At 34.6% G+C, this 24,544-nt stretch overlaps 5 protein-coding genes across 5 annotated transcripts in view; 3 read left to right on the top strand and 2 right to left on the bottom strand.

Moving 5' to 3' along the window:
• LOAG_17591 (hypothetical protein) overlaps positions 1–1,213 on the bottom strand; it is a 9,464-nt gene extending 8,251 nt beyond the window's left edge. The window contains exons 1-3 of the mRNA XM_020450251.1: positions 1,028–1,213; positions 536–648; positions 299–384 (exon numbers count right to left, since the gene is read on the bottom strand). Of these exons, the coding sequence (XP_020306100.1) occupies positions 299–384; positions 536–648; positions 1,028–1,138 (310 nt within the window). The 5' untranslated portion in view covers positions 1,139–1,213. The remainder of the gene's footprint in view (positions 1–298; positions 385–535; positions 649–1,027) is intronic.
• A 382-nt stretch (positions 1,214–1,595) lies between these two features.
• Positions 1,596–8,147, top strand: LOAG_04317 (hypothetical protein). Its single transcript, XM_020446564.1, has 14 exons — positions 1,596–1,818; positions 2,503–2,606; positions 3,003–3,218; positions 3,521–3,714; positions 4,045–4,203; positions 4,382–4,637; positions 4,768–4,930; positions 5,014–5,128; positions 5,324–5,527; positions 5,681–5,878; positions 5,959–6,301; positions 6,704–7,110; positions 7,293–7,561; positions 7,827–8,147. The coding sequence occupies exons 2-14, from the start codon at positions 2,519–2,521 to the stop codon at positions 7,885–7,887; spliced, it is 2,673 nt and encodes an 890-aa protein (XP_020303113.1). The 5' UTR covers positions 1,596–1,818; positions 2,503–2,518; the 3' UTR covers positions 7,888–8,147.
• Positions 8,148–8,998: 851 nt separating this feature from the next.
• LOAG_04316 (hypothetical protein) lies at positions 8,999–14,835 on the bottom strand (the record flags this gene model as incomplete). Its single annotated transcript, XM_020446563.1, has 14 exons — positions 8,999–9,101; positions 9,491–9,624; positions 10,019–10,097; positions 10,317–10,533; positions 10,928–11,036; positions 11,118–11,267; positions 11,741–11,944; positions 12,111–12,187; positions 12,345–12,385; positions 12,571–12,805; positions 13,363–13,480; positions 13,965–14,158; positions 14,346–14,511; positions 14,779–14,835. 14 exons carry the CDS (start codon positions 14,833–14,835, stop codon positions 8,999–9,001), a joined length of 1,884 nt encoding a protein of 627 aa, XP_020303112.1.
• Positions 14,836–15,841: 1,006 nt separating this feature from the next.
• Positions 15,842–20,489, top strand: LOAG_17590 (hypothetical protein; the record flags this gene model as incomplete). Its single annotated transcript, XM_020450250.1, has 10 exons — positions 15,842–15,941; positions 16,591–16,800; positions 16,915–16,991; positions 17,432–17,615; positions 17,802–17,923; positions 17,997–18,140; positions 18,890–19,057; positions 19,613–19,740; positions 20,016–20,127; positions 20,283–20,489. The coding sequence occupies 10 exons, from the start codon at positions 15,842–15,844 to the stop codon at positions 20,487–20,489; spliced, it is 1,452 nt and encodes a 483-aa protein (XP_020306099.1).
• A 231-nt stretch (positions 20,490–20,720) lies between these two features.
• Positions 20,721–24,544, top strand: part of LOAG_17589 (hypothetical protein) — a gene marked incomplete at both ends in the record, with an annotated part of 4,861 nt that continues 1,037 nt past the window's right edge. Inside the window, 10 exons of the mRNA XM_020450249.1 lie at positions 20,721–20,840; positions 21,444–21,568; positions 21,634–21,709; positions 21,932–22,028; positions 22,231–22,341; positions 22,506–22,693; positions 23,021–23,173; positions 23,275–23,376; positions 23,504–23,689; positions 24,106–24,264. Of these exons, the coding sequence (XP_020306098.1) occupies positions 20,721–20,840; positions 21,444–21,568; positions 21,634–21,709; positions 21,932–22,028; positions 22,231–22,341; positions 22,506–22,693; positions 23,021–23,173; positions 23,275–23,376; positions 23,504–23,689; positions 24,106–24,264 (1,317 nt within the window). The remainder of the gene's footprint in view (positions 20,841–21,443; positions 21,569–21,633; positions 21,710–21,931; positions 22,029–22,230; positions 22,342–22,505; positions 22,694–23,020; positions 23,174–23,274; positions 23,377–23,503; positions 23,690–24,105; positions 24,265–24,544) is intronic.

Below are 24,544 nucleotides of genomic sequence, written 5' to 3'. Positions count from 1 at the left end.
ACCAAATCAGCACCACCTGCAACCGCCAATTCACTTATGGCATTCAATACCTGTAAATGTACTCGCATGTTATTTCATCATTCAAAATTCCAAATCCATTTATAAACTTCAAAGTACATGCAATAAACAAACTATTAAACCTGCACGGTCACATCCACATGACTGATTTCGGAGCTTAATTTTGGTACTAAAGCTGTCAGTATTGGATTCATATACTAAAGTTTATTTCTTGTTTAAGACTTTCAAATTTTGGCAGTTCAATATTAAATTACAAGTAAAATTCATAGTGAGTACATGCCTTCACAGGATGCAGCCTTGGTATAAATTCGTATACTACTTCGTATGGTTGGTAAGATAGTTTCCATAGAAATCGTCCAGTCGTCACTGAAAATTGAGAGAACTTATACTGCTGGCAAAGAAACGAATCCAAAACAAAAACAAACAACATTATGATATATAAACGAAGGCAGTTAATGGTACAGTGCATAACACACCAAATTTTGTAGTCGGACCAAACTAATTAAAAGTAACTTACATAAGCTCAATGAGTGGTTTAGACCAAAATGATTCCAAAGCACCACAGAAGAGTTCATATTCCAAATCTGTCGGTTTCGTGTCCTCTATATCTTTCCATGGGTATTCCAAATTCTGTATACGGTTTTAAAGTCAACTATGATTTTTATCTGAACGGAAAATGCAAAAACCACAGAGGATTGAAATATAATATAGATGAACAACACAACAACTTCAGATGTTTAACCACTGACAACTTAGTCTGTAAATTAAATGCCTAAATGGTTTCATATGTCTACTTTACAATTGCAAATGACTAAATGTGAAATAAGTTCCCGAAACTGGACCTTATAAGCCGATATCTTCTATGTTAATAACCTATCTGTTAAGCAATTCATCTATCTTACTAACAGGGGCGTCTATTGTTCATCATTCCCATCACTTCGTTCCCGTTTTCAAACAATATAAACGCAAAAATATAACACGTTAGAGCAAAAGATGCAACCTATCCTACCTGAATAATGACGTTATCAATTTGTTGCAGAAGAGGAGAGGACAGCTCATTGTCTACCGGTATTTTCGCTGAACTCTCCATAAGTTCTTCCCTATTTTCTTCCATCACCATCTGTCATTTCTCACATTGGAACTACATTGCACTCCAGACTTCGACATTAGTTGATCAATTCGGTCATACCTGAAAAATTTATCAAATCTTTGCCAACCTGTGCTGTGATACGGGTCCCTTTGTGCATGTATATAACACTATGTATTCCTTGATACGAGTCTGTATGCGTGGTATATCAAACCACGCTATCCTGTGATTTTTATTATCAGCTGATTGTTTACTGAAAACAAACGAACTCTAAACAGCTGGAAATGTTAGAGACGTGTATGTAACACTATATCACAATAGGTATGCCATTAGAAATAAGAGTGGGAGGAAGAAAAAAGCGCAAATGTGGCTACCAATCGGTTTTCTCACGCCCACCAGTATTGATCAACTTCTCTCTCGTCACGTCATCAACATGCATGCAAACCTCCAGTAATACAGAAACGATTTCAAAGTTTTCACAGCGTTCCGAATCAAGTGATACGCAGACGTAGGCGATAATATTAGCTAGCTAGTGGCATTGTGTTGTTGTTAACCTGGTACCGGACGTGGGAGCCGGTTTTTCGAATACTAGTGGGGAGGAAGCAATCGTGAATTCCTTAAAACAATTGTTACATCCAAAATTTGAAATCGAACTGTTGTTGATAGTGGCTTTCACGGCAAATTCTTCAACAGTTGGCAAATCTCCAATCGAGGTTAGTGATGTCATTCATCTAAAATGAATTTCTGCCATTCGTATTTTTATCAATTTAAGTAACTGATTTCAACTTTAAATATATTTCTACTTATACCTTTACTTTATTTTATTTCTTTAATTGCACCTTGTGACTTATACGAGAAAACGGTTTGTTGTTAATGACAACGTTTGATTGTGCTCTACGAGAGTGCGGTGACTTCTTTGTTGCTATGGGAGGAAACAACAGTAAAAAGACTTTCTTATATCACACTGAAAGCTAAAATTAAATTTTGCACCTTTTGCGTCCATCATCTATTGTACTGCCTAAATGATAATTGTTAAATTGAATGGGAAGCTATCTGATTGATGAATAGTTCAGTCTTTGTTAGGCATTTATTTAACTATAGTTATTATGCGATGGAGAAAATGAAATAAAAGCAATTACTCGGTATTTATGACAATTTTCATCTCTTTTACCGTAGTAAGTCGCAGAATTCGTCCATTTTTTCCTTTCCCTCTTATTTTCACTTTTATCCTCTCTCCCATCTGTCATTATTGTATAACTGACAGGCCAATTAGATTAAACAAAACGATTTATATCTAGTACAATGGGTCTGTTTGGAGATATTAGTGCTTGATTGGACACAGAGAAGGATAAGTTACACAAACGTTTTTGCCATTAAAGAATTTTAATAATTCTCAGGTCATACACTGAATTGATGGAAGGCATTGACAACGGTTCAAGTAATACTACATTGAATGCCGTTGCTGGTACTTCAGAAATGGCGGATGAGGGGGAAACTACCGGTATTTTTCGTTCTTTTTTCTTTTTTTCTCTTTTTTGTTTTTGAGGAATCCCCCTTACAAAGTTTCTCTGAAAAAAAACAAAAATTTATGAATGATAAAAATTTATTGTAATCAATCGATATCGATTTCCTCGCGGACATTGGCTCTTTATGAAAAATTGTTAGTAATACTACTGGGAACTTGTAGTGCTTCCTTGCAGCCAGAATATGTTATCTGATAGCTTCATTGTAGAAAGTTTTTGAACAAGGTTTGAGATCGAATAATACATTTTACTTGAAAAGTTTGCTTATTGGACTGATGAAATTACTAGGAGGATAATACATGATGAAACTAATGGATGTTAATACTAATAATGATAAGTGATAATGAACGAAATGCTCATGTTGTTAGTTTCAGACATATGTCGAGTTTGCAGAAGTGCTGGTGACAGTGCGTTATATTACCCATGCCTGTGCACGGGAAGCATCAAATATGTTCATCAGGATTGTCTTTTAGAATGGCTGAAATATAGTAAAAAGGAAGTTTGCGAATTATGTAGTCATAAATATTCTTTTCAACCCATTTATCGATCAGATATGCCTCAAACATTGCCACTTTCGGAAATTATACGAGGTTCACTCTTATATTTCAATTTCTTTTAAAAACACAGCCTTGTGAGTGGTTTTGTCCATTTGGTTCATAGCATATATCTCAAAATTGAAGCAATTTTCAACTGGGATAACTTATTATCATAAATAATAAAAGGTTTAATGGAAATCCTTACCTATTTATTGCATAGATTAATGGAACCGAACATTCGTAGTCTCGAACAGAATGCTTCATATTGGAGGAAAATATTTCTTTATTGTAATATCACCTTATATTAACTCTTCTCTTTTGTATCATGCTGTACCACATCTGTCGCACTGTTTTAGGCATTTTGCTTAATATGGGTCGTATATTACGCTCTTGGGCACTTTATACGCTTGTGTTGGTTGCTTGGTTAGGTATTGTACCAGTAACAGCCTGCCGTATATACAGAATAGTTTTTTCCGCTTCTTTGTCCAGTATGCTATCATTACCCTTTCAGCTATTCTCATTAGACAATTTGCTGGTCGATTGTCTCAAAGTAAGTCATTGCGAAATACGATTTCTTCACTTGAAAGGAAGACGCAGGATAATATTTTGTTCAGCTATTGCCAATATCATGGCTTATGAAATGAACTATGCTGAATAAGTTCGAAGTTTCAACTTTAAAATCTGAATTTCTATATCGTATCTCGTAGAATGGTTCACAGTTGAAACAATAAGTCTTTTCTAACCCTTTGCGCTAAATAAAAATAACTAGAGGTTTTGCATTAATGTATGAAAAATTGTAAATACAATAATATAGAAGATTTGTTTGGAATGTTAATAAGTGTTCTGTATGAAACCATTCTTTCGCATATCGTTTCTTCAGGGTTGCTTTATTGTTTCGATTTTTCTATGCGCTTTTATTTCGCTTGTTTGGTTACGTGAACAAATTATTCATGGTGGCCCACAGGAATGGCTTAATTTAGAAGATACTGCTAGAGGTGCGAATGCAGAAAATGCGTTGGATGATAATATTGATGTCGTGGTAAGTGACTTTTTCCGAAATTTAACGTTCTCTTTGTGCTGCTTAATTTTTGGTTTTTGATAAATAGGTAATCAGTGCTGAAGAGAACTAAATTAGTTATATTAGGTAGTGGACTTATGTATATGATAGTAGGGTCTTTTGTTTGCAGAAAGTTGTGAATTTTTAAAAGAGCTTTCAGGTTGCTGAAGCAAGGGCTGAAATTGCTGATAATGATATGGAAGAAGAAGAGGCAGAAAGGCAAGGAGATGAAGTGATACAGGGTCAAGAAGATGCTGTAATTCAGGATCAGGCAGATAATGATAACTGGAGAGAATGGGAGAGGGTAGCGGATGAATTAACTTGGCAAAGGCTTCTTGGCCTGGATGGATCACTCTTATTTCTTGAGCATGTTTTTTGGGTTATTTCGCTGAATACTTTATTTACTGTATTATTCGGTATGTCTTTTTTGATTTGGGGTTTTTTTATGTATATTGAAATCCTTATTTAAGGCTAAGAAGATCGGAAGTAGTAAGGATGATTGCAACATAGTTTATATTTGCTTTCTTATTTTTATCACATTTTCAGCATTCTTGCCTTATCAACTTGGTCATTTCTTTCTGAAAACTTTTGGGTTGGCATCCCGAATCGCGTATTTCCCGACACTTACATCTGTGCTGCTCGGATATTTTATTCTTAGTTTAATTGTTCGCTGTCTCCATGTTACAGCGAAAATCTCCAGATTAGCTCCGTAAGTTTACAGAATCCTTAAATGCTTTGGAAAAAAAGCAGGTCGTAGCGGAATTTTTTTGAATCCAACTCCTTATACTTTAGAATGTATCGAATATTGGGTATGTGTTATCTTGTTCTCAAAGTTTTTCTCCTCGTACTTACCGAAATTGGTTTCTTTCCGATAATATGCGGCTGGTGGTTAGACATCTGCTCGCTGGTATGTTTTACACAGTTTTAGCATTTTTCCTATTTTAGCTCATTGATCGCCCCAAAATTGCACTTTTTTACTCCTATAACGATGAATATTAAGTATGTAATAATTAGTCAAATGATATGTGCGTGTTTGTTACTTATGCGAAGTACTTCTTATACTAGCAGGTACTTGTTATTTGTATCTTGTCTTCTATTTCAGCCTCTATTTGCTTCAAATTTGTCGCGTCGGATTGCTTCGTTTATGGTGTCCCCAACATCATCCCTTTTCATGCACTGGCTTATTGGTATGGTTTATGTCTTCTATTCGGCTTCTTTTGTGTTGGTTCTGCGCGAAGTGCTTCGTCCAGGCGTTCTTTGGTTTTTAAGAAATTTAAATGATCCGGAATTCAACCCAATACAAGAGGTATGCGGTAGTTATACACCATAAAAACTTATTTTTGGTACTATTGGGGAATGTAGAAATTGCATTTTGAGATGTTTAAATTTAAAGGAGCTCATTCATTCAATCTTCCTAGGACTTTAGTGTAGTTTCCTAAACTGTGAATTAAATATTTAGATGATTGAACTACCGGTCATACGACACCTGAGGCGACTTATTGCATCAACATCAATCTTCTTCACAACAATTCTGCTTCTAGTTTATGTTCCACTTTGTTTCATAACGCGCTATATACCATCTGTACTACCATTCAACTTGAGTTTGGCCGCCGAAACTCCTCTCAGCGAGCTCTCCTTGGAACTACTTGTTTTACAGGTAATGCAATCTATATTTTGAATTCAACAAGTTGCTTGGCGTATTTCTCTGTGATGAGTTATGGAACGAATCTATTGCAGGTAGTACTTCCAGCCCTACTTGAACAGACTCATGCTCGAACAATTTTGAAGACAATTGTGCGCATTTGGTGTTGTATTTTTGGGCGACTGCTCCAACTAGAGCATTATTTATTGCCTATGGAGGAAAATGAGAACGAACGTCAGCAACGCGAAGCACCACCGGCTCAACCAGTTGCTGGATTAGGTTTGGCTGCTCAACATCAGGCTTTGCTTCTTGTTCGAGAACCACAAGGATTTCAAGATTATAATAAACCGTCGCACTTTTCGCTTCGAATTATTGCTTTGCTCATAGCTCTTTCAATTACGTCAATGTTCATCAGTGTCATGTTTTGTGTGGTACCGGGTTGGTTTTAACTTTTAATTATTCTACAGTTCTCCTAAAATGGCTTGCCCTGACACTGATTTAGTGTTGCTGAATTGAAGACGTGATGCAAGTCAACAAGGAGCACCATTTGTTGATGTGCCAAAAATTGGCGTTTTTAGGCATTTACATGATGAGTAGTTGACTGACTTTATGCGCCCACCATTTACCTATGTTGTTTCAAGAGGTCTTTGTATTACCGCAGTTATTGAAGATACACTAATCGAATGCTTAGAGAATACAAGAGGATCATGTTTGGCTAAACTATTGCTAGAAAGACCTACGGCAATGTTGATCTCCGATTTCTTTCATCGAAGTGCAAATGGTTATTTAATTTGTGTATAAAACTATTTGTTTAATGATGGAAAGTAAAATTAATTTCAGTAACATTTGGACGTTTCATAGTGCACAAAATATCAGGCCATACGAATATTCATGATTTATATACGGTAGCTGCTGGACTGTATGGTTGCTGGATTCTGCTGAAATTATTTTTGTTGATTCTCGAATATGCTCCTCAGGGGACATTCTTCTTGCTCTCAGCTTTTCGTAATATGGCGCTTACAGCTGTTAAACTTTGTGCTGTATCTATTGCGATCTTAATAGTAATACCACTCCTCGCTGGAATATCTTTCCATCTGGCTGTAATCACTCCGGTACGTATTGCAGTACACCAAACATCACTTCTTTTCCCATGGCAACACTGGGCAATGGGTGTTTTGCATTGTAAAATATTTTGCGCAGCTGTTATGATGGGACCTAATTGGTGGATGAAGCAGGTTTTTGAGCAGGTGAAGTTTTCTTTTTTTAATTGGGCTCTGAAGAACTAACTACATTTTTGCTTTTCAAGTTTGACTACTCGATACTTTTCAGAATTTTGTTTTTAACGTAAGGACTTTTTTTTACGAAACGCGAGAAAATCATTCAAGATTACATGTTTTTTATTATATTTCCTTGTAACTACTTATTTTAGTTATATGCCGACGGCATTCGTGGCTTGAGAGTTCATTATTTGTATAAGCAGCTGGTTGTGCCAATTCTCGCTTGTTTGGCTATTTATCTTTCTGCACCACGTGTCATCTGTTCATTAATTTCTATGGTCATAGATGTTTCTAGCGAAGAACAAATTGTATTTCTGCGCTATTCATATCCAGCTACGCTGCTGTGTGTGTTTTGCGTTTATTTCGTTTACTGGCAGTGCACCAAACTTAGGGCTTTGGCGGAGAAAATTCGAAATGACAAGTATGCTTTCAAATTTTCAAAAAACTTTCCCACCAATTGAAATTAGAACTTCGATTAGAGAGATATTCGAGGAAGCGGTTCTTCCGCTGATGTTGAAATTATCGATATCCGTCTTTCTGGCATTAGAATCCTATTATTAGATAGTAAAATCAATATATTGTGAGTAGTTAATTAACTGGTTTTGATTGGATAGGCTTTGTTTTGCTTGAAGATGAGCAAAGATAGTTTTGGTGAATAATTCTTAACGCAATTACCATTATTGCAGGTATCTGGTAGGAACTCAGTTAGTCAACTATGAAAGAAATCAGGCAGAAGTCAGTCATTGAAAGGACTTTTCAACAACTATGGGTACATGAAAGAATTTTTGAATACGAACTTAGCGGAGCGTTATTGTGATAGTGTGAGCAAATGAGCTTTATTTTTGGTATACGGTTGTGCAGCATGTTTTTTGGCTTAAATCTTGCCTTCGTAGAGTACTGTAGCAGTCTAACTGAAGGAGCGTGATAAAGTATTGTACTTGGGAACAATGACATAATTTCGAAACGTTCGATTTTTTTGGAAATAAATGAATGTACATAAGAATTACCACATATTATCGTTAAATTATCATAGCTGAAGTGTAGGCAAAACTACCATAATTTGTGTGAAATTACTTGAGTATGCCAGCATTGTTGCCATTAACAATATTAGTGTTTAACGGACAATAATTCGTCTGCAGCGTCCTATGTTTTAGTTTTTAGAGTACACTTCAGAGCACTAGTAAACTGTTTTTCTTGTTCTTGTGAACAAAGTTCACATCAAATGGGCAAATACAGTGGAACCAAAATGCTTCCACCAGATTTCCCCTGTGACCACGGTGAATTGAACCGCATGTAGCATCTGCCGGTCAAATCCCAAGCAACTTTTCTTTTGCAGGAACAAGTTCAGCAGCTTGGATAGCGGGAGGGAGGGAGTTAACGTCTGAGTGTTTTAGGATGTGTGATATTGTAAACATTGGATATATTTCTTTTATTAATCAAAATAAATTGTAAGTAGAATGCCAAAATGCAATGCAGATGAGTTGAATTCATCAAAACCGCACATTTTATCAAATTTAAGTAATCGCTTAGGAACCGGACATATGTATGCATCACATTCAAATTTTAAAAAGAATTACCCAACCGTAAGCCGAGAAAGTGCAAAGACTTCGGGACTACATCATTTATTGCACGAATTTTTCCAGTTTCTCGCAATGCGGGTGTGTCTTACATTCCTTAGATTACTTTTAAGTGTTTAGTAAAAAGTTTTGGTTGCTAGGTGGAGTACTAAATATTTAAAAGTGCTCATATACCCCTCATCCAATAGTACTCACATATCCAATGTATTCAATTCTTAAACAAGCATCACTTCTCAATAAAATTCTACATAATATTGAAAAGGTCACAACCACATGACGAATTATGCCGTGACATCAAAAAGTCTGTCAATAACCATAGCGAGCGACTCAGGTGTGTACTTCAAATGCTTTTCGGTACCTTTCGATACTGTGGAACGCATCACTCTGAAATAGCACATTACCTGTTTATTAACCATTCCAGTGAATCGTATCCAATAGTATAAAGCTGCGATAAGATAGCTAACCTTTATCGAAAAATAAGCAAGGATTTCCTTAATCCTCTTAAGACAACAGGCATGACTAAGTACGCTTTTGCCGACTGTGCAAAAGTAAGCTATCGAGCTATGTCTTGCTCGTTGTCTGAGGCTCATAAAACATGTCTCGCTCTATTTTAACATAACTCGATCATTACTGCAAGCCGATCTTTACTTCATGGTGCACAGATGGATTTTATGTATTGTAGTGTCACAGAACAAACAAGAATTAAGAGGGTTTATGAACTCTGTCATAGATTCCCGGTAAAAGCTAAACGCGTAAAACTGCAGAGAATTTACCGCGCGTAAACTTCTGCATACGGCTCGCAAATTAGTGATTTTATTTCTGATTTGATATCATGCGCCAATTTGACATCAGAAAAACAGTAATTTTTCTGTGCACTAACCAGCCTTCCCAGTTCAGCATTGAATGCCTGCAACCATTTTGACATCATTAAACATATCTCGCTCTATTTCAACACTACTCGATTCTTGTATTTTTCCGTTAAATTGCAATAGACGATTATTAGAAATTAGTCAGCCCGCAATCATATACCATTATACAGTGTTAGCTTTATGAATATAATGTAACTAATTTCTACGAAGGTGTACTGACAGTCGCTGAATTAAAACGTGGTTAAAATGACATCCAGAAGGTTCGGCGATATGATGTTAAAATAAAACGAGCTAACTTTTCTCTCTAAACAAAATACAAAAGATGGGACTTAATTTCTGAGAATGACTAAATCCTTAATTCAAGCAGTATTTATGTCTTCGAAGTTGTACCATGTAGAATGGAAGAGACAGATATTAAGCAATGAAACAAACCACGAGTGCATTTTTTAATGAAGTTCTGTCGTCGAAAGTAGACAAATCTACAGTTATGATTGAAACAACGCGGTTCCAACTGAAACGTTAAAATCAATCATAAATCCCAATACTACTCTATGAATCGATTCTTTCAACGGAAGCTATAGTTTTGAACATTATTCATGCTGGTAACCGCTGCACCACTGAATTTTATCTGCGAAGAATTTTTATCGTAATAACAAGCAAATAATAAACATAAGATATAAAGGCAATAAAATAAAGAAATTAAATTTGACGATTTTTTTTTTTGAAGTACCTTTGGAGGTATTTTTTGCTGTATGCATTGATTTCGGAACGATAGAAAGAACGCACTTGAGAGTTATGCTCACCAACTACAGCGAACATTCCATTAGTCTGTAGAGCGTTGTGGATATAATTGTTATTGTTTAAGAGAAAAACAGCAGCCAATGTTTCGTCGCTATATATTCCTGCTTTGTTTTTCAGATTTAAACCGAGTGCAGACAATGAGCGTGCTAGAAATATTTTAGCTCAAAAAATACAACGGCCTTATAAATGAGGATAAATACAAAGAGCATTTTTATTTTAACTTTATCATCTTATTCATTTTCATCCAACTCCGATGAACTTACACAACAAACCACTGAAACAGGTAGTAATTGAAGCCACCAGGATGAATGACATTGTTTACTGGACCGCTATTTCTTTCAATTCTACAAAAACTGATTTTCTTTTATTATCAACGGCGGCTTTTTCTAGAAACGCTGCTTTAAATTATTGATGTTCACTGAATTAAATATATCACTCCTTCATCATAATATAGATCTTATTCTCATTCAGTGGGAAATAGGGCGTTTTTTCCACAACTAAGAAAAATATTGTAGTTATAAAGAAAATAAAAATACTCACCGAAAAGCCGCGGAAAATGAGTAGCCGGATTGCCTTTCGCTCCTGTCATGATCAACAATCCTGTTACTGTTTGCCGATAATCCATTAAACTATTCAGAAAATTCAGTGTCTGAAAAACAGGCATTTCTAATAAAAGAAACACTTTTGTTAAGCCTGAGTAATTTGATCGGGATTCATATAAACCACTCACATTTGATGTAATTTGATGTACATTGCCATCCATAGGCACAAATTTGTTGGAATCACTCGTTAAATGATCGAAAAAAGCATCAAGAGCTTCCTTTGCCTTATCGTGAATCTTTTTCACAAAACTTTCATATGGTACATCCTCAACAGCGTTCTGCAAACATAATGAATTATTTCATTTTGCATTACCCCCATTCCAGTTCCATTACTAATATGCTTCCTGGAAGGAAATCCACAGTTGGAACTAGCTCCTATATGGAAAAATTGATTTTTATCTTAGCTTCTGGCTCTTACGTTTCGATTACCTTAAAGTGGAGCTACCTTAAAAGGCTCGACAATAAGGATTACATGGTTCCAAAGTTAGGCAAGTCAGGCAATAATGGACTCCGTTATATTAAGTGATGGAATTCGGATGCATTCCTGGCATCCGCTATGTGGTACAGCGAACATTGTGATCTATGTTTAACGCAGAAAAACTTGGAAGCATAAAACCTCATCCTAAAATCAAGTTGAGCTTGGATTCCTAGAAAACAAACTCTGCAATAAAATTTATGAAGTGGTAAATACAAAATCGACACAAGGTTAGTTCAGAAGGCTGAGTGAATACATAATAAGCAAGAAACATACATTTCCAAGAGACAATAACTGCAAGTAATGAGCATTAATATGTTTGAGAAGAGGTAAAAATGGAATTAGAGAGCAACTGATTCCATCCATGAGATTGCTTCCACGTCCCACAACATACAATAATGGACGACCAAATAATAACTGCTGCACTTTGGCTTCGGCACTCACATCTGCTATTACTTTACTTATCAGCTCTGCTTCAATCTGCAGCATCATTGAATGAGAAGTGAAATTTTCTGTTACTTATTTAAATTTCTTCTTCTAGAAAAGTGAAACTACTTTTTTTTTGTTTGAAATTAGAAGCATCATCCAACTATGCCTGCCATAAAATCTGAATTTAAGTGATTAAATTAAAAGAAATGAAATGAACCTCTATAAGCGCAAGTAACGTTCCAAGCAAAACCAAAATATTTTCGACAGCATCGTCTGATGCACGCCATTCCCATGCTGAATCTGACATGTACTTCTGTACTCCATTTAGTAATTATGGAAAACGGAAATGTCACCGTTAAAATTACAGAATATCTTCAATTTTGAATTCTCAGAAAAGCCCAACAAAATTTCTGTGATATTTTACTGCATTAATAAAAACTGAAATGAGAACCATATCTTTCAGAAGAACGGCCGGTTGCTTTTCGTAAAGCTCTGAAATAATGATCTTAAGTGTTACGTAAAACTCGCCATTATTTATCTTCTATGAACTCTAAAGTCTGAGAAAATGTATTTCGAATGGTAAAAGTAAATGCTGATAACTTCCTTAATGAGTTCAGAATTGTCAGAATCTGTTATTACTAGATCTATTGATACAAAACCAACAAATGTAAACTTACTGCCTCAACGACCCTGCTGATTTTGAAGACAATGAAACATTGGTTTTATTATTTGAAGAAAACCGTTGTTGGTTAGCAACAGTCAGAGTTCGAAGCATATTATCACATCGAATACTAGCGTATGTTTTGATCATAGAACCTTCTGGATTATATGTTAACAACCAACGAGCTATTTGTGCACACTGTTCAATATTGCGTAATGTGACCAGCCCACGGAGTCGAGTACTTATTACTTCTTAAATTGCACTTTAATTCAAATCCTAATTTAAGTGTCAGTTAATTTTTGACTATTTTTTTTCCATTTTATGGTTGAATATAGTTCTAACCATTAATATCCTAAGCAGGTGGATAAGTTAGGGTACATGATGAGCAACTTAATGGTGTGCATTAGCAGAGTCTTTTAATAATAATGTCTCACAATATGTGAATGTGTGCAGTTATGTTATTTCTAAGAATGTATTAAACTAAATATCAGTCGAATTTTGTTGTCGTATGTAGCTATGGACCAATAACACACAGAAATTTGTATTACTGATGTTTTCACAAAAATATTTCCTACGAATATATATATATATATATATATATATATATAATTTGCAAGTAGCATATTCCGAAATAAAATCCATTCCATTTAAAACAAAACTATTTAGAAATCCGATTTCTACAAAAGTAGTTTTATTAGGTACTAGTGAAATACTACCGATAATGGATCTTAAGTGAAGAGATAAGTTCTAAATAAGCATTCGTCACAGAACAGCGTCTCAGCTTGAATTTAGAAAATTTATTACTAGCCATATTCATTATCCAAGGATTCGCTGATAATTGCTGCATCCAAGACTACTGAATTTGCAAGTAGCATATTCCGAAATTCTTTTTCAAGTGCACAGCAACCAGATTCAAAAGTCAGCCTCTGAGAAAAGAAATGTAATGAAATACGTGAAAATCTGCAATATATAAAGTTGTGCATCGAACATTTCAAGGCGTAAAGTGAAAATAACTTTCATGAAGTGAAAGTCTTAAAATGAGAATAGATACAATTAGAAGAACCCATGTGTCTTTTGATAAATGACAACATTTTGGTTACAATCACCACGTGGCCGAAATTTCCCTAACAAAGCTTACAATGCCAACTGTCAGTCACTTCGTTCTTTCTGCTAACCAAGCTACCGCAGTTTTGGACTGCCAGAGCTTGACAGGTAAATATCAGAGCTTTTTTTAGCTTCAGACATCCAAGTTAGATTCGAGAACACTTTAATATTGAACCTAAATCGACCTTTCCGCAATGATTAGCGCAACAAAAAAAGAACTGAATTCCCTTCACAAATGAAAAACTGAGTTGAAAATATTTCTGTGCTGAAATACATTCTGAAAAAACCAAAAAAAAGAAAAAAAACCATGCTATCGAGCTGATTTTGATATGTTGGATGGGAGGAGAAGAAAGAAATAGCCTCAGCTAGCTGTTCCATTCTTTCAATGAACTGTTCTCTTTCCACAGAGGCATTCCCCTCACGTATTGAGCACTCTAATTCCGCAGCACGACCATAAAACTGTTGCATTGCATCGACGGTTTTTAATACTTTTCGAATATCTGCGAATAATTAAATAAGGAAAAAGTTGAAATCTATTAAGCTTTATCATCGTATAGAAAGTTTGTTGTCGTATCAAAAAATGCAGCTCCCATTCTCCCTTTTTTTGAGTGTTATACTGGTTTTGTTTTTTCGATTAGAATAAAATGTACAAATAAAGATTTCAGAAAAATTGGTAAAGCAACTCACTTGCTTGCTTTTGTCGTAAGAGGGCAGTTTTTTCATATAGTGGAACAATGCTCTGGTCCAACTGCACCAGCCGATTTCGAAAACTTTCCAGCAATGCTGTGATCTCATTATTCAGATTTCTACTCTTCTTCAGATTTTCTTCAAAAGTCTTCAACCATTCACTGTCCTAAACCGGAAGATTTCAAAATTCATTACATTAGATACAGTAACATGAGCACTATAATGAACATTGTGGATTATTATCAATTGTACAGCAAATATGTTAAAAAGAGGCAATAAATGTCACGGAGTGACCAGATTTGACTGACTTTATCGACAAAACACAATAACCAATACTACTAATTTAGTTAACCAATACAAATATCAAAACGAGATAACCGAAAAAAGGCCATTTTCTGAGTTTCGATATAAAAACAAATAAGAAAAATCTCACCTGTTGCAATTTAGCATCAACATTGTGAGCAACATAATCGTCTGCATCTGTGGACATGAACACAAATCTAAAATATTGATTACTTTGACGGCATCATAATAAATATCTTCATTCTTCACCAATCAAAACTTTCTGTCCCTTTAAAAGCGACCCCCACATAACCCATGAAAACATCACAATCAAAGCAAAACTTGAAACTTCCATCCGAATTTGCATATTTCCGAAACTCCACCGAACCGATTTAAAACCGAACGAACAGCAACTCTTTGTCATCCGAGAATGTTGCAACGCAGGTCGACAAGTCATAGCATTTTCATTCGAATTTTTTTTTTAAACCTTCATCGAAACTTTTTTTTTAATTTTTAAACCTTCATCGAAACCGATCAAACAGGAAAGAAGAAAAAAGACACGAGAAATTCGTGAGTAACTCTCAAATGACCGTCTCCCAATGATAAATACAATACTAGCGGGGAAAGTTGCAAGAAAAAGTACATGTGATCAATGTTTGGAATAGCTCGTTCGTTACTGGATGACAGAGAATGCTACCATTGAAGTATTGAAAGGTATTGAAGGAATAAATTGATATTTAAAATGAAATCAATGATGCACCACATCGTTTAAATGTTTTACGAAAATTCGGGAGATACTAGCACATATGCTGGAAATCCCGAGCATCGGGGAGATAACACATCTCTGAAAGTTGTTGTTGCACTGAGCGATACAAAAATGCATGTATAACTTTTTGGAATGGATTTCTTACATCCTAAATTTTAGGAACAGAAGAAGTACTACATTATTACTCCTAAGCATTCTACAGCAGGGAGATTGATACGATCTAGGCGCTACAATCACGTACGTGACCCGACGTCTGATGTTTGTTAGCTTTATTATTGATACTAATATTCCTAATCCCTTTCGAATTGGTTTTTCTTTGAATTGGTGTAAATGTTGGGTATCCAATTTCTGTCTTTTCTTGAATAGCGACAAAGATTTTGGTATTTGTTGTTCTGATATATTTAGTTAAATTTAAAGATTTAATAAAATTGAAAGTGTTGCTTCGAAGATGAAAGAAGTACGGACCATTCAACGCATGAACTGGAATTGGATAGCTGAGAATGAAGCACATGTGAAGTCATTGTGGTTACGTAAAGATGGCTTTTCTGGTTTGTCTTAAAACGGAGTGAATTTTATTGAAAATTACTGTGAAGTTTAGAATTAAATTCATTATCCTGATTTTAAATAAACGAAATGAAATTTTATCGGCTGAAAAGAAAGTTGCAAAATTTTTCGAACTATTACATAAACACAAAAAATTAGCATTTGAAAAATGAATCTCAAAAATAATCCAAATTTTTTATTTGCCATACATAACATTGGCAAAATTTTCCTGATACTTTAATTAGCGAAGGATTAAAATGAATGTTTTGACCGCACAATTGTCTTAGGCATGGGAGTGGGAGGAGAGGCTTTGTGTAGAACATCTATGCCAAATTAGGCGACATTAGTTATCGTTTTACGGAGGGATGAAGTTGTCTTTGATTGTTGCACGCTTTATGATATTATGGTATGTGATCATGAGCGTTATAAAATCATATTTTCATACTTTTAGTGATAGTAAGCATACTACTGAAATAGTAATCCAATAGAGGTTGGCTAGTCAGTAATTGATTATATCATTAGGAAGCGAAATAAATTTCTTCTTTTCCTAAATCTTATTTTTCCAGATTAAGCTTCAACTTTTATTACATTTATATTTCCATAAAATGTCTTCCAAATCGATGCATATTCTGAAATAGACTTGTTAAATTGTAGTCCGTCTGATGGCAAGGACGAAAGAGCCACCTGTAAGCTTGATTTTGCCTCTTGATAGTTGCTTCGATGTGCGCATTTTGCGGATTGATTATGCGCGTGGATTTATTTTTGTGCGCCCGCTGGCGGAAGACGATCACTACAGGGAATTGCAGCAGAAGTTAATGAAACATTCGTCAGCAGAACATGTCAGAGCAAGGAATTTGAATGAAGGTATAATTGGTCGTTAAAATAAAGCATTCCTGAGAAGTGTTTTTTTTCAATTTATTTTTAATTAGAATAAACAAACGAAGTGGAAATATTCATCAGTGGTTTTGAGATTTTTAGATGCAATATATTTGGCATCCAAGAACGGTGGTGTATTTCGTGGAACCCTTATCGGTAAGGCATCGGCGATGAACTTGGTAAATTTTAAACTTTCTGGATTTGATATGTGAAGATTAAGCGCTATAGTTGTCTTTCCTGAACAATTTATGTAAAGGCAGTTAGTGAGAATATGATCAATATGATCAGTGACAATGTGATGGCATGCATAATTTCTTAATGGTAATCACTTAATTAACTGAGTGCCACATCCATTAACAGGGAGAATTATCTGTTTCTTTTGGATAAACATTCGAAATATAATGTTAAATTTACAAAGAAATATTCTTTGAAAAAAAACTGTTGGTTTTCGTGCGGCGATTTCAAAATGGGCGCAGAGTGTGTTCCGAGAAGAATTCTGAATAGTTGAAGACTTTAGAAATAATGAACAAAAAAACGGTAGTTCAACTCTCTTTTATGAGTTTGCCAGTCAACCTTTTCTTCCTCAATAAAGTCAAGTTTCGAATCTTTCTATTTGCAGCTTTATGGAATTGATGTTGGCGAAATGAAATTTATAAATGCACAAAGCATCCACCAACTCCCTGTTGATCTTCAGTCAATCCCGCCACTTTGCTTTTGCGGTTTATTACCTAATTGCACAACGAGTTTTGATTACGTCGATCTTTCATTAATAAATGAGAACAGCATTTGTTTGTGCAAAATCTGTAAGTAAATGGAAATACGCTTCGCTGATGTGATAAAAAGATATTTAGCCCGAATTAAGTCTGAGCAAAAAAAAGCTTGATAGCGTGATGTTCAAATTTCGACTGATTTTAATAAAGTAAATAAGAGTGTAAATCCACTCATACAATTCGTATTTAAATAATAATTGTATTCCAATCTTTTTTCAGATAAAGTCCTTCCAGAACATTTTTCGGACTACCCTACTGCGATGTATCCACCAGTTGTGTTTATCCAGCTGTACAAATTTACCGGTGATCATAACAAATATGTTGAAGTTATTTTCGAACGAGTGAGCTTATTTATTTCCCTTCTACAACACCTTATTCTTTTAGATTTTCTTTGAAATAATTTCTTTATATCAGAAATTGAGAACGATAAAGAGCAACAACGAATATTTTGCTTCACAGTATGCTGTTTCCAGTGAAAGTTTAGTCACAAAAAGGAGGAATCGTCTAAAGATTGAAAAACCGACAAATGTTTTTCAGGGAGTCTCACAGACTTATGATGTAAGTTTCTATCAAACTGGTTTATGCTAACAAAATTTTTAATATTTAATTCATTGCTGCAGTGGGCAGTGAAAAGTGTCGCTTGTGAAGGTCGATGAGAGAAATTGCCTCACTAACTCTCAGATTTTATAATGCTTCTGATTCAGCCTGAAACTCTGAAAGGTCGTATATTAGTGGTGATTGATGATGATATTTATTTCTCTTTTTTTTTGTTTTCACGACCTTTTGGCAGTCGTCTAGTTTCATTTGCTTCATTATTTAAAAAAATTTCACCGTTAGGCTTTTAGGAAAAAAGGTTTTAGGATCTAGTGAACACTGTTGTCCACTACTTGAATGATTATCTGTCGAAAAAAATATTAATCATTCATGGATCATATTGGATCATATCTTATCTGTATGACTTCGATTCTTGCAATCGCTGTCGTTGAAAACTATTTTAAGACTGTTCTTGTCATGGATATAAGTCTCTCTTCTAAATTACCCAGTTCTTTTCATTTATGACTGACAGGGTTTTTAAATTGTGTTAAATTCCGGAATCTATGAGTTATTTGCCGGAGTTATTATGCAGCTGAGATCGTCGCAGCCGCCGCGCCGGTCTTTTATTCATCTTTTGTTCATCTGTCGAATTCATAGTTAGTTAGTAAATAGTAAGTTAGTAAAACTGGCTTGATTTTAAGCTAATTTTTTTTAGTACTTTGTTTTCATAATCTTACAGTCAATTATGTCTGGCGATTCATTTAATTTTGTAGAATTTTGTAAAAACAGACAGTAATGGTCCATACGGTGAGATGGGAGATTTTACTTTTAAACCTTACAACGTTAAAGTACCATCTCAAGTAAGGGCGATTGTGACGGCAAAAATTCGACGTAATGTTTATTGGATGCGAGATGCAGACATTTTGTCCATCTTATCTGAGGTAAGGACTACTAGCCCATTGCTCCATTTGAAACAGTTTATCACTATTTTGTCAGTAGCGTTTTTTATTTCTAGTTATTGAAATTTATTACTAGTCATTTCAGTCATTGTTGGATAGCTGTTTACAGAGAGATAGTCTATATGCAAAATATATGTTTGAAATAGCAAGCCTATATTTTAAGTTCCTTAAATAGAAAATCAATCAGATTCTCAGTGCTGGGATTTCTATCTAAAGGACTTAAAATAGAAAAAAAATGCAGCCACAATAGTTTTATTTTTTTCTCAGTTAAAGATTTATTGCCAATCATTTCAAGTTCTTTAGTTCGTTTATTAGATATTTTCTCATTATTTTTGTCATTACGATTGTTTCTTTGTATGGCTGATATTATTTCAAAAAAAAATTTAATCTCAACGTAGTTAATTTCAGGAAGTATTATTTTTTTCTTGATTTGGGAAAGGCAGCTCTTGAATCATTTGAAATTCTAATACGAAATTTCAGATGCATGATTATACCAAATATGTGATACTTTTGAAATAAATCAGGTTCTTTAAACAGAATTTGGTTGATCCGAGAAAATACAAATCGGTTAATCCAGTAGAATGGCATAACGAGATGTGTTGTTTGGTACGGTTGACAAGACCGTTTCGAGAGTGCAGTCCATACGATCGATTTTCCGTTTACCGGTGGGTGTTTGACTTCATTAAGATTCTGGAAGTTTTCCAGTAGTGTTACAGCATTCGTTTCATTTCCGACAAATTTTTAGAGAAATGTTTATCATTACCCAAAAAATGTTACGACATGCATCAGTATCTCTCCCTTTAGTGTTCAAAAAAAGCTCTTGAAATTCAACTGCATGTTTAAGCCGCGATATATGAAGTCATGTTACCGTGACTAAAGATATGCTCCAGTAATAGTTCCTAAAAAAGTCAGTAGTCAAATGACGCAGATATTATTGTAGAGCAATTGTCACTCATTTTCACAAGGAGACTGATACTTGTTTGGCATATCTTGTTGACTTTGGTCTATCGATTGTTTGTAATACCAAGAATTTATACAATTGTAAAGAGCAGGTTCGTTTTTATATAATTCCATCTTTATTTGTTGGTGACGGATGGAAAAAAAATTTTAAATCGAAACAAGCGAATTTGTCTGTAAATGTCTGGTCTACTTAAATATGCTAAGAAACAGTCAAACGCCACATTTTTTGAAAACAATATATTTTTAGCCTGCGGTGATACGTGAGATTTCATCTGCTGCGTTCAGGTGCTATGTGAATCGAGTTTTGCGACAGGGAAGTTGTGAGCGTACGACACCCAAAGCAAGACCATTTTGCATTTCCCACCTTATACCAATCAAATTTTTGAATATTTCGAAAAAATTGATTGACTTTATTAGGAAATTTAGTAGCCCTCGGCAATTTTTGGAACTTTGAAGGGGAAATTTAAGCGGAAATTTAAGCATATGATTTATTCATTAGCCATGTTTGTTGCTTGAAAATCTAGGAATATTATGACATTAAACTTTAAAAGCATGATGATAGCATACTGATAGCATGTAGTTGTATGTACATGCAGTGACTTGCTTCCATTTTCAGCTGTTAAGTGAAGAACTCTATAATATACAGCTCTCATATCTGCATAACGATTTTTATGTATGTGACATGATGTCTGGGATACAGTGCTTAAGATCTGAATCGGATTCAATCGACAGTGATAATAGAAATGAAAGCATTAAAAATTTAAGAAATGCAGATATAAGCATTGAAGTTTCTTCATCAAATGAAGTAAGCAATGAAAGACTTGAAGTGGACCAGAATAATCAACAGTGGTTTCAACTTCAGTCAAACAATTTATGTGGAAGGAACAAATCCACTAGGTTGTTAACTTTTATTTTAATTATTTCAAGAGTCGTTTCTAAACTGATTTGTCAGGACAACTTATCTTTTATCACTCCTCAAAAAACGAGTGCATTTAAGGAGTGAAGTAACGCTGACTTCAATACAATTTGATATCCTGAAAATATCCGAAAAAATTGATAATATTACTAATGCAAAACTTGCTTCTCTATATATGGTCAGTTATAGATTTTCTTTACGTTTTTACTTGTTTTTATATTAGTAAAGATAGTATTATTCACCACTGACTGATTGTGCCAAATTAATGTTGTCGCTGTTACGGGACATGTTTCCAGTCATATAAATATATTGTTTCAAATGATGCCATGTCTTAACCCTTTCGCTTGCATTTTCATTTTGATATATAGTAAGATATATATAGTAGGCTTATACGTGACGCTTTTTTACGGTGGTGAATTGGTTAATTGGTTAAAGATCTGATTCTCTATTACAGAAACATCGAGACCAACTGATATCTGTGCTATTTCTTAGGCTATGGAAAGTTGTGGTCACTGCGGAAGAACTAAAAATGTGTCTTCATTGCAGCAGTCTTGCCGGAAGAATAGTCAGAATCCTTCAATGCCAATGATTGAATCCATCCAAATGCAACAGTTCCAGTGATTTTTGGTTCCTAAAATTAATTGTTTCGCTATTTTAACGGTCATAAAATAGGGTTTTTCAGATTTGATGCACCTGCAAGTGATTTAGGAATTCCAGAATCCAGCTACAATTTGTATGGAAAGATGAAAACAGTAATGGTTCCTCTTTTAAAGAGATTTTTCTTTACAAACGAAAAATTTTCTCATTTTAGTGATAAACAAACATACCGCTCGCTATTTTAGCTATTTTTTCAATTTTTCTCTTTTTCTATTTTCTCAATTTTTCCATATATGGGAAGGTAACAGGATTATAATAAACATCATCGCTGCAGCAGGTAAAAACTGAAACATTTAGTGACATTTATATATTTAATATTAAAGGGAATACGTCAAAATCTAACTCGCACAATTAAAAATCGAAATGATTATAAGAAGCACAGATCAATTCGTACCATGGAAAATGGCCAACTTTCTCTGGGTATGTTTCCCTCACTTCTGGAAATAAACTACCTGTCTTCCTAATTTTTAATAAACAAAACTAGGTGTTTACTTTGTTCCACGAAAAAAAAATTAGAATTATGGAATTGTTCCGTTGTTTCAAGAGGAATACAGTATTACAGAGCCTGTATGTTAACAGTTATTTACGAAATTCACGAAGTATAAAGTGTGACTTTTTTCAGGTTTATCACATTGTGCGAAGTCAAGATATATAATTCCCTCGGTAATACCAGTTCTGGTACCTGTTGCCGTTCCGCTACAGTATTCTTCAAGCTATGAAAGTTGCCATAGAGGTACGTCAAATAATTCCATTATAAAAATGAGGTGACAGAACGGCATTTCCGAAATTCTCAGCAATATTAAGGCACGATAATGGGACAGTACCAATGGTTTTCAGTTTACTATGCATCCTTCACCTGAAAGTAGTTACTCCAAAGTAGTGGTATATTAACTCCAGGACATGGTGGGCGTGATGAATACCAACATGATAAGCATGGATACAACCAATTGAATGGCAATACATTAAAAGTAAAAAGAACCAATTTTCATATGCAAAAGTGCAAACGTCCATCGGAAGGCAATGTCAGCATGGTTAAGAAACGGCAGCATGATAAGCATTGCAAAGGTCGTCCATTCACCAATAAGGTTCCTTGATTTTACCAATCCCTAAACATAGTGTCAGCTACAGTTTAATGAAAGACCATATATTATAGTGCATTAATTCTCATTTCATATTTCTCTTCGTTATTCTGTACATTCTTAACAATAAAAAGAGAGAGATTAGCACTGTTTAGGGATGCCATATTAAAATAGTAGAATTAATGTAGATAAGGTGGTTTTTTTATAATTCATCAGGATTTTTTTCCAAGCAGTGGTAATTTCTCGTTAAAACTCTATCATTACTGGAAATTTTCACATTTATTCCTTGCATTATTTCTGCGTTTTATCTATATTGTACACATAAATCTTTAGGGAATTTCGAAAACGTTTTACGTTCGGAAACTCCGCAACCGTGAAGGTAAATTGTTATATACTTCCGATGAATCGTCAGCAGACGAAACTCCCTCTGGTGAGGCAAACTGCCGGCTTATCATACGTGATGATGATGTTTTTGTTGAAGACAAAGTTAGTTTGTATTCATATTTGCAATAATAGGGGACCTCTAAATTCCAGAAATACTAGATATTTTTAATGTCCATTTATAGTAGTTCAAAAAGTGTTTACAGACCGATGTCACTGCTAACTTATTGGAAAAGGAGCTTGTTTTGGATATCAATGACCCAATAACTTCTTTTGTACACCCAAGAAAACATGCTTTGGTTTATCAGGTTTTATTGTTTCTTTTGAACTTTTTGCTGGGTTCCTCCCAGCTTTTGAACAATTATTTTGTTCCTTATGAGTTTTCCTCACGATCTGTAAAATAAAACATAGAAGCAGTTGGTATACTCATTCTAGGCTTTTTTTGAACATGTGAAAGTGGATGAAGGTGATGAAGTGCTAGTGAAAAGAAGTGATGATGACTATGACAACAAGAATTGGCCATTATTCTTCGTACAGATTCAGCGCGACGATTTGCTTGATGTGTTGGAAGAACAACTTGATTCGCTGCAGCCAACCGCTTTAATTAGTGAAGAGGAATTGGTGACTGATTCATAGTAACTTTAGAAAATTTAGTTAAATTTTTCGGATTCATTTCTGACGGCTCTTTTGATAAAGCTCTTTTATTCATTATGATACTCCAGGTTAGTAACTTACTGCTCTTAACGAATTGCATAACTCATGAATACATAACAGATCATTTCTTTAAGTAAGGAATTATTGCAGTTTTGGTTATTTTTACGTTTGCTTCTATTTTGTGTTTGCTAATTTATTTAGGAAATCCAAATTAGTTTGATGACACCATGACAACTACACATAAAATTGTTTGTTTCGATTGCTCGATCTATGGTGTTATTTTACTTAGCATACTGAATGGTTTGCAATTAGGTTTCATCAAAAGACTCTAAGCTGGACATGACATCTGTTCCCGTATGGAGTTATTTGTTCGCATTTTTCAGCAAGTGGGTACTTTATGTGTATCGTTTTGTCGTGCATTTGAATCAATGTTTCGAGCAGTCATAACAAATATATGCAATGCTGATATTGAAGTTCATTATGTAGATTATGGCAATTATGAAATAGTGGACAGGAACGATTTAAAGTCGATCAGTGACCTGGTAGATGTATTTTCAAATATTCTTATCAATTTACTTTGCAAACTATCACTGTAAGTAAGTAAAGGAGAGGCGTAATAGTTTTGTGGCTAACTTTGTTAGCTAGTTTTGGGATACGACTGATGGACTATACTCACATTACTACTTGGGGATAATGCGCTGATTGACTACAATATTATGATTTCCATAATTCATCAGTTAGATACTTAGGCTGTACGAATACATATATATATATATATATATATATATATATATATATATATATATATATATATATATATAT

This window comes from Loa loa, assembly GCF_000183805.2.
Source record: "Loa loa unplaced genomic scaffold supercont3.98, whole genome shotgun sequence".
In the NCBI taxonomy this organism is placed as follows: Eukaryota; Metazoa; Nematoda; class Chromadorea; order Rhabditida; family Onchocercidae; genus Loa; species Loa loa.
The sequence above is the reverse complement of the archived record's forward strand: the minus strand, read 5'-3'. Positions and strand labels throughout refer to the sequence as shown.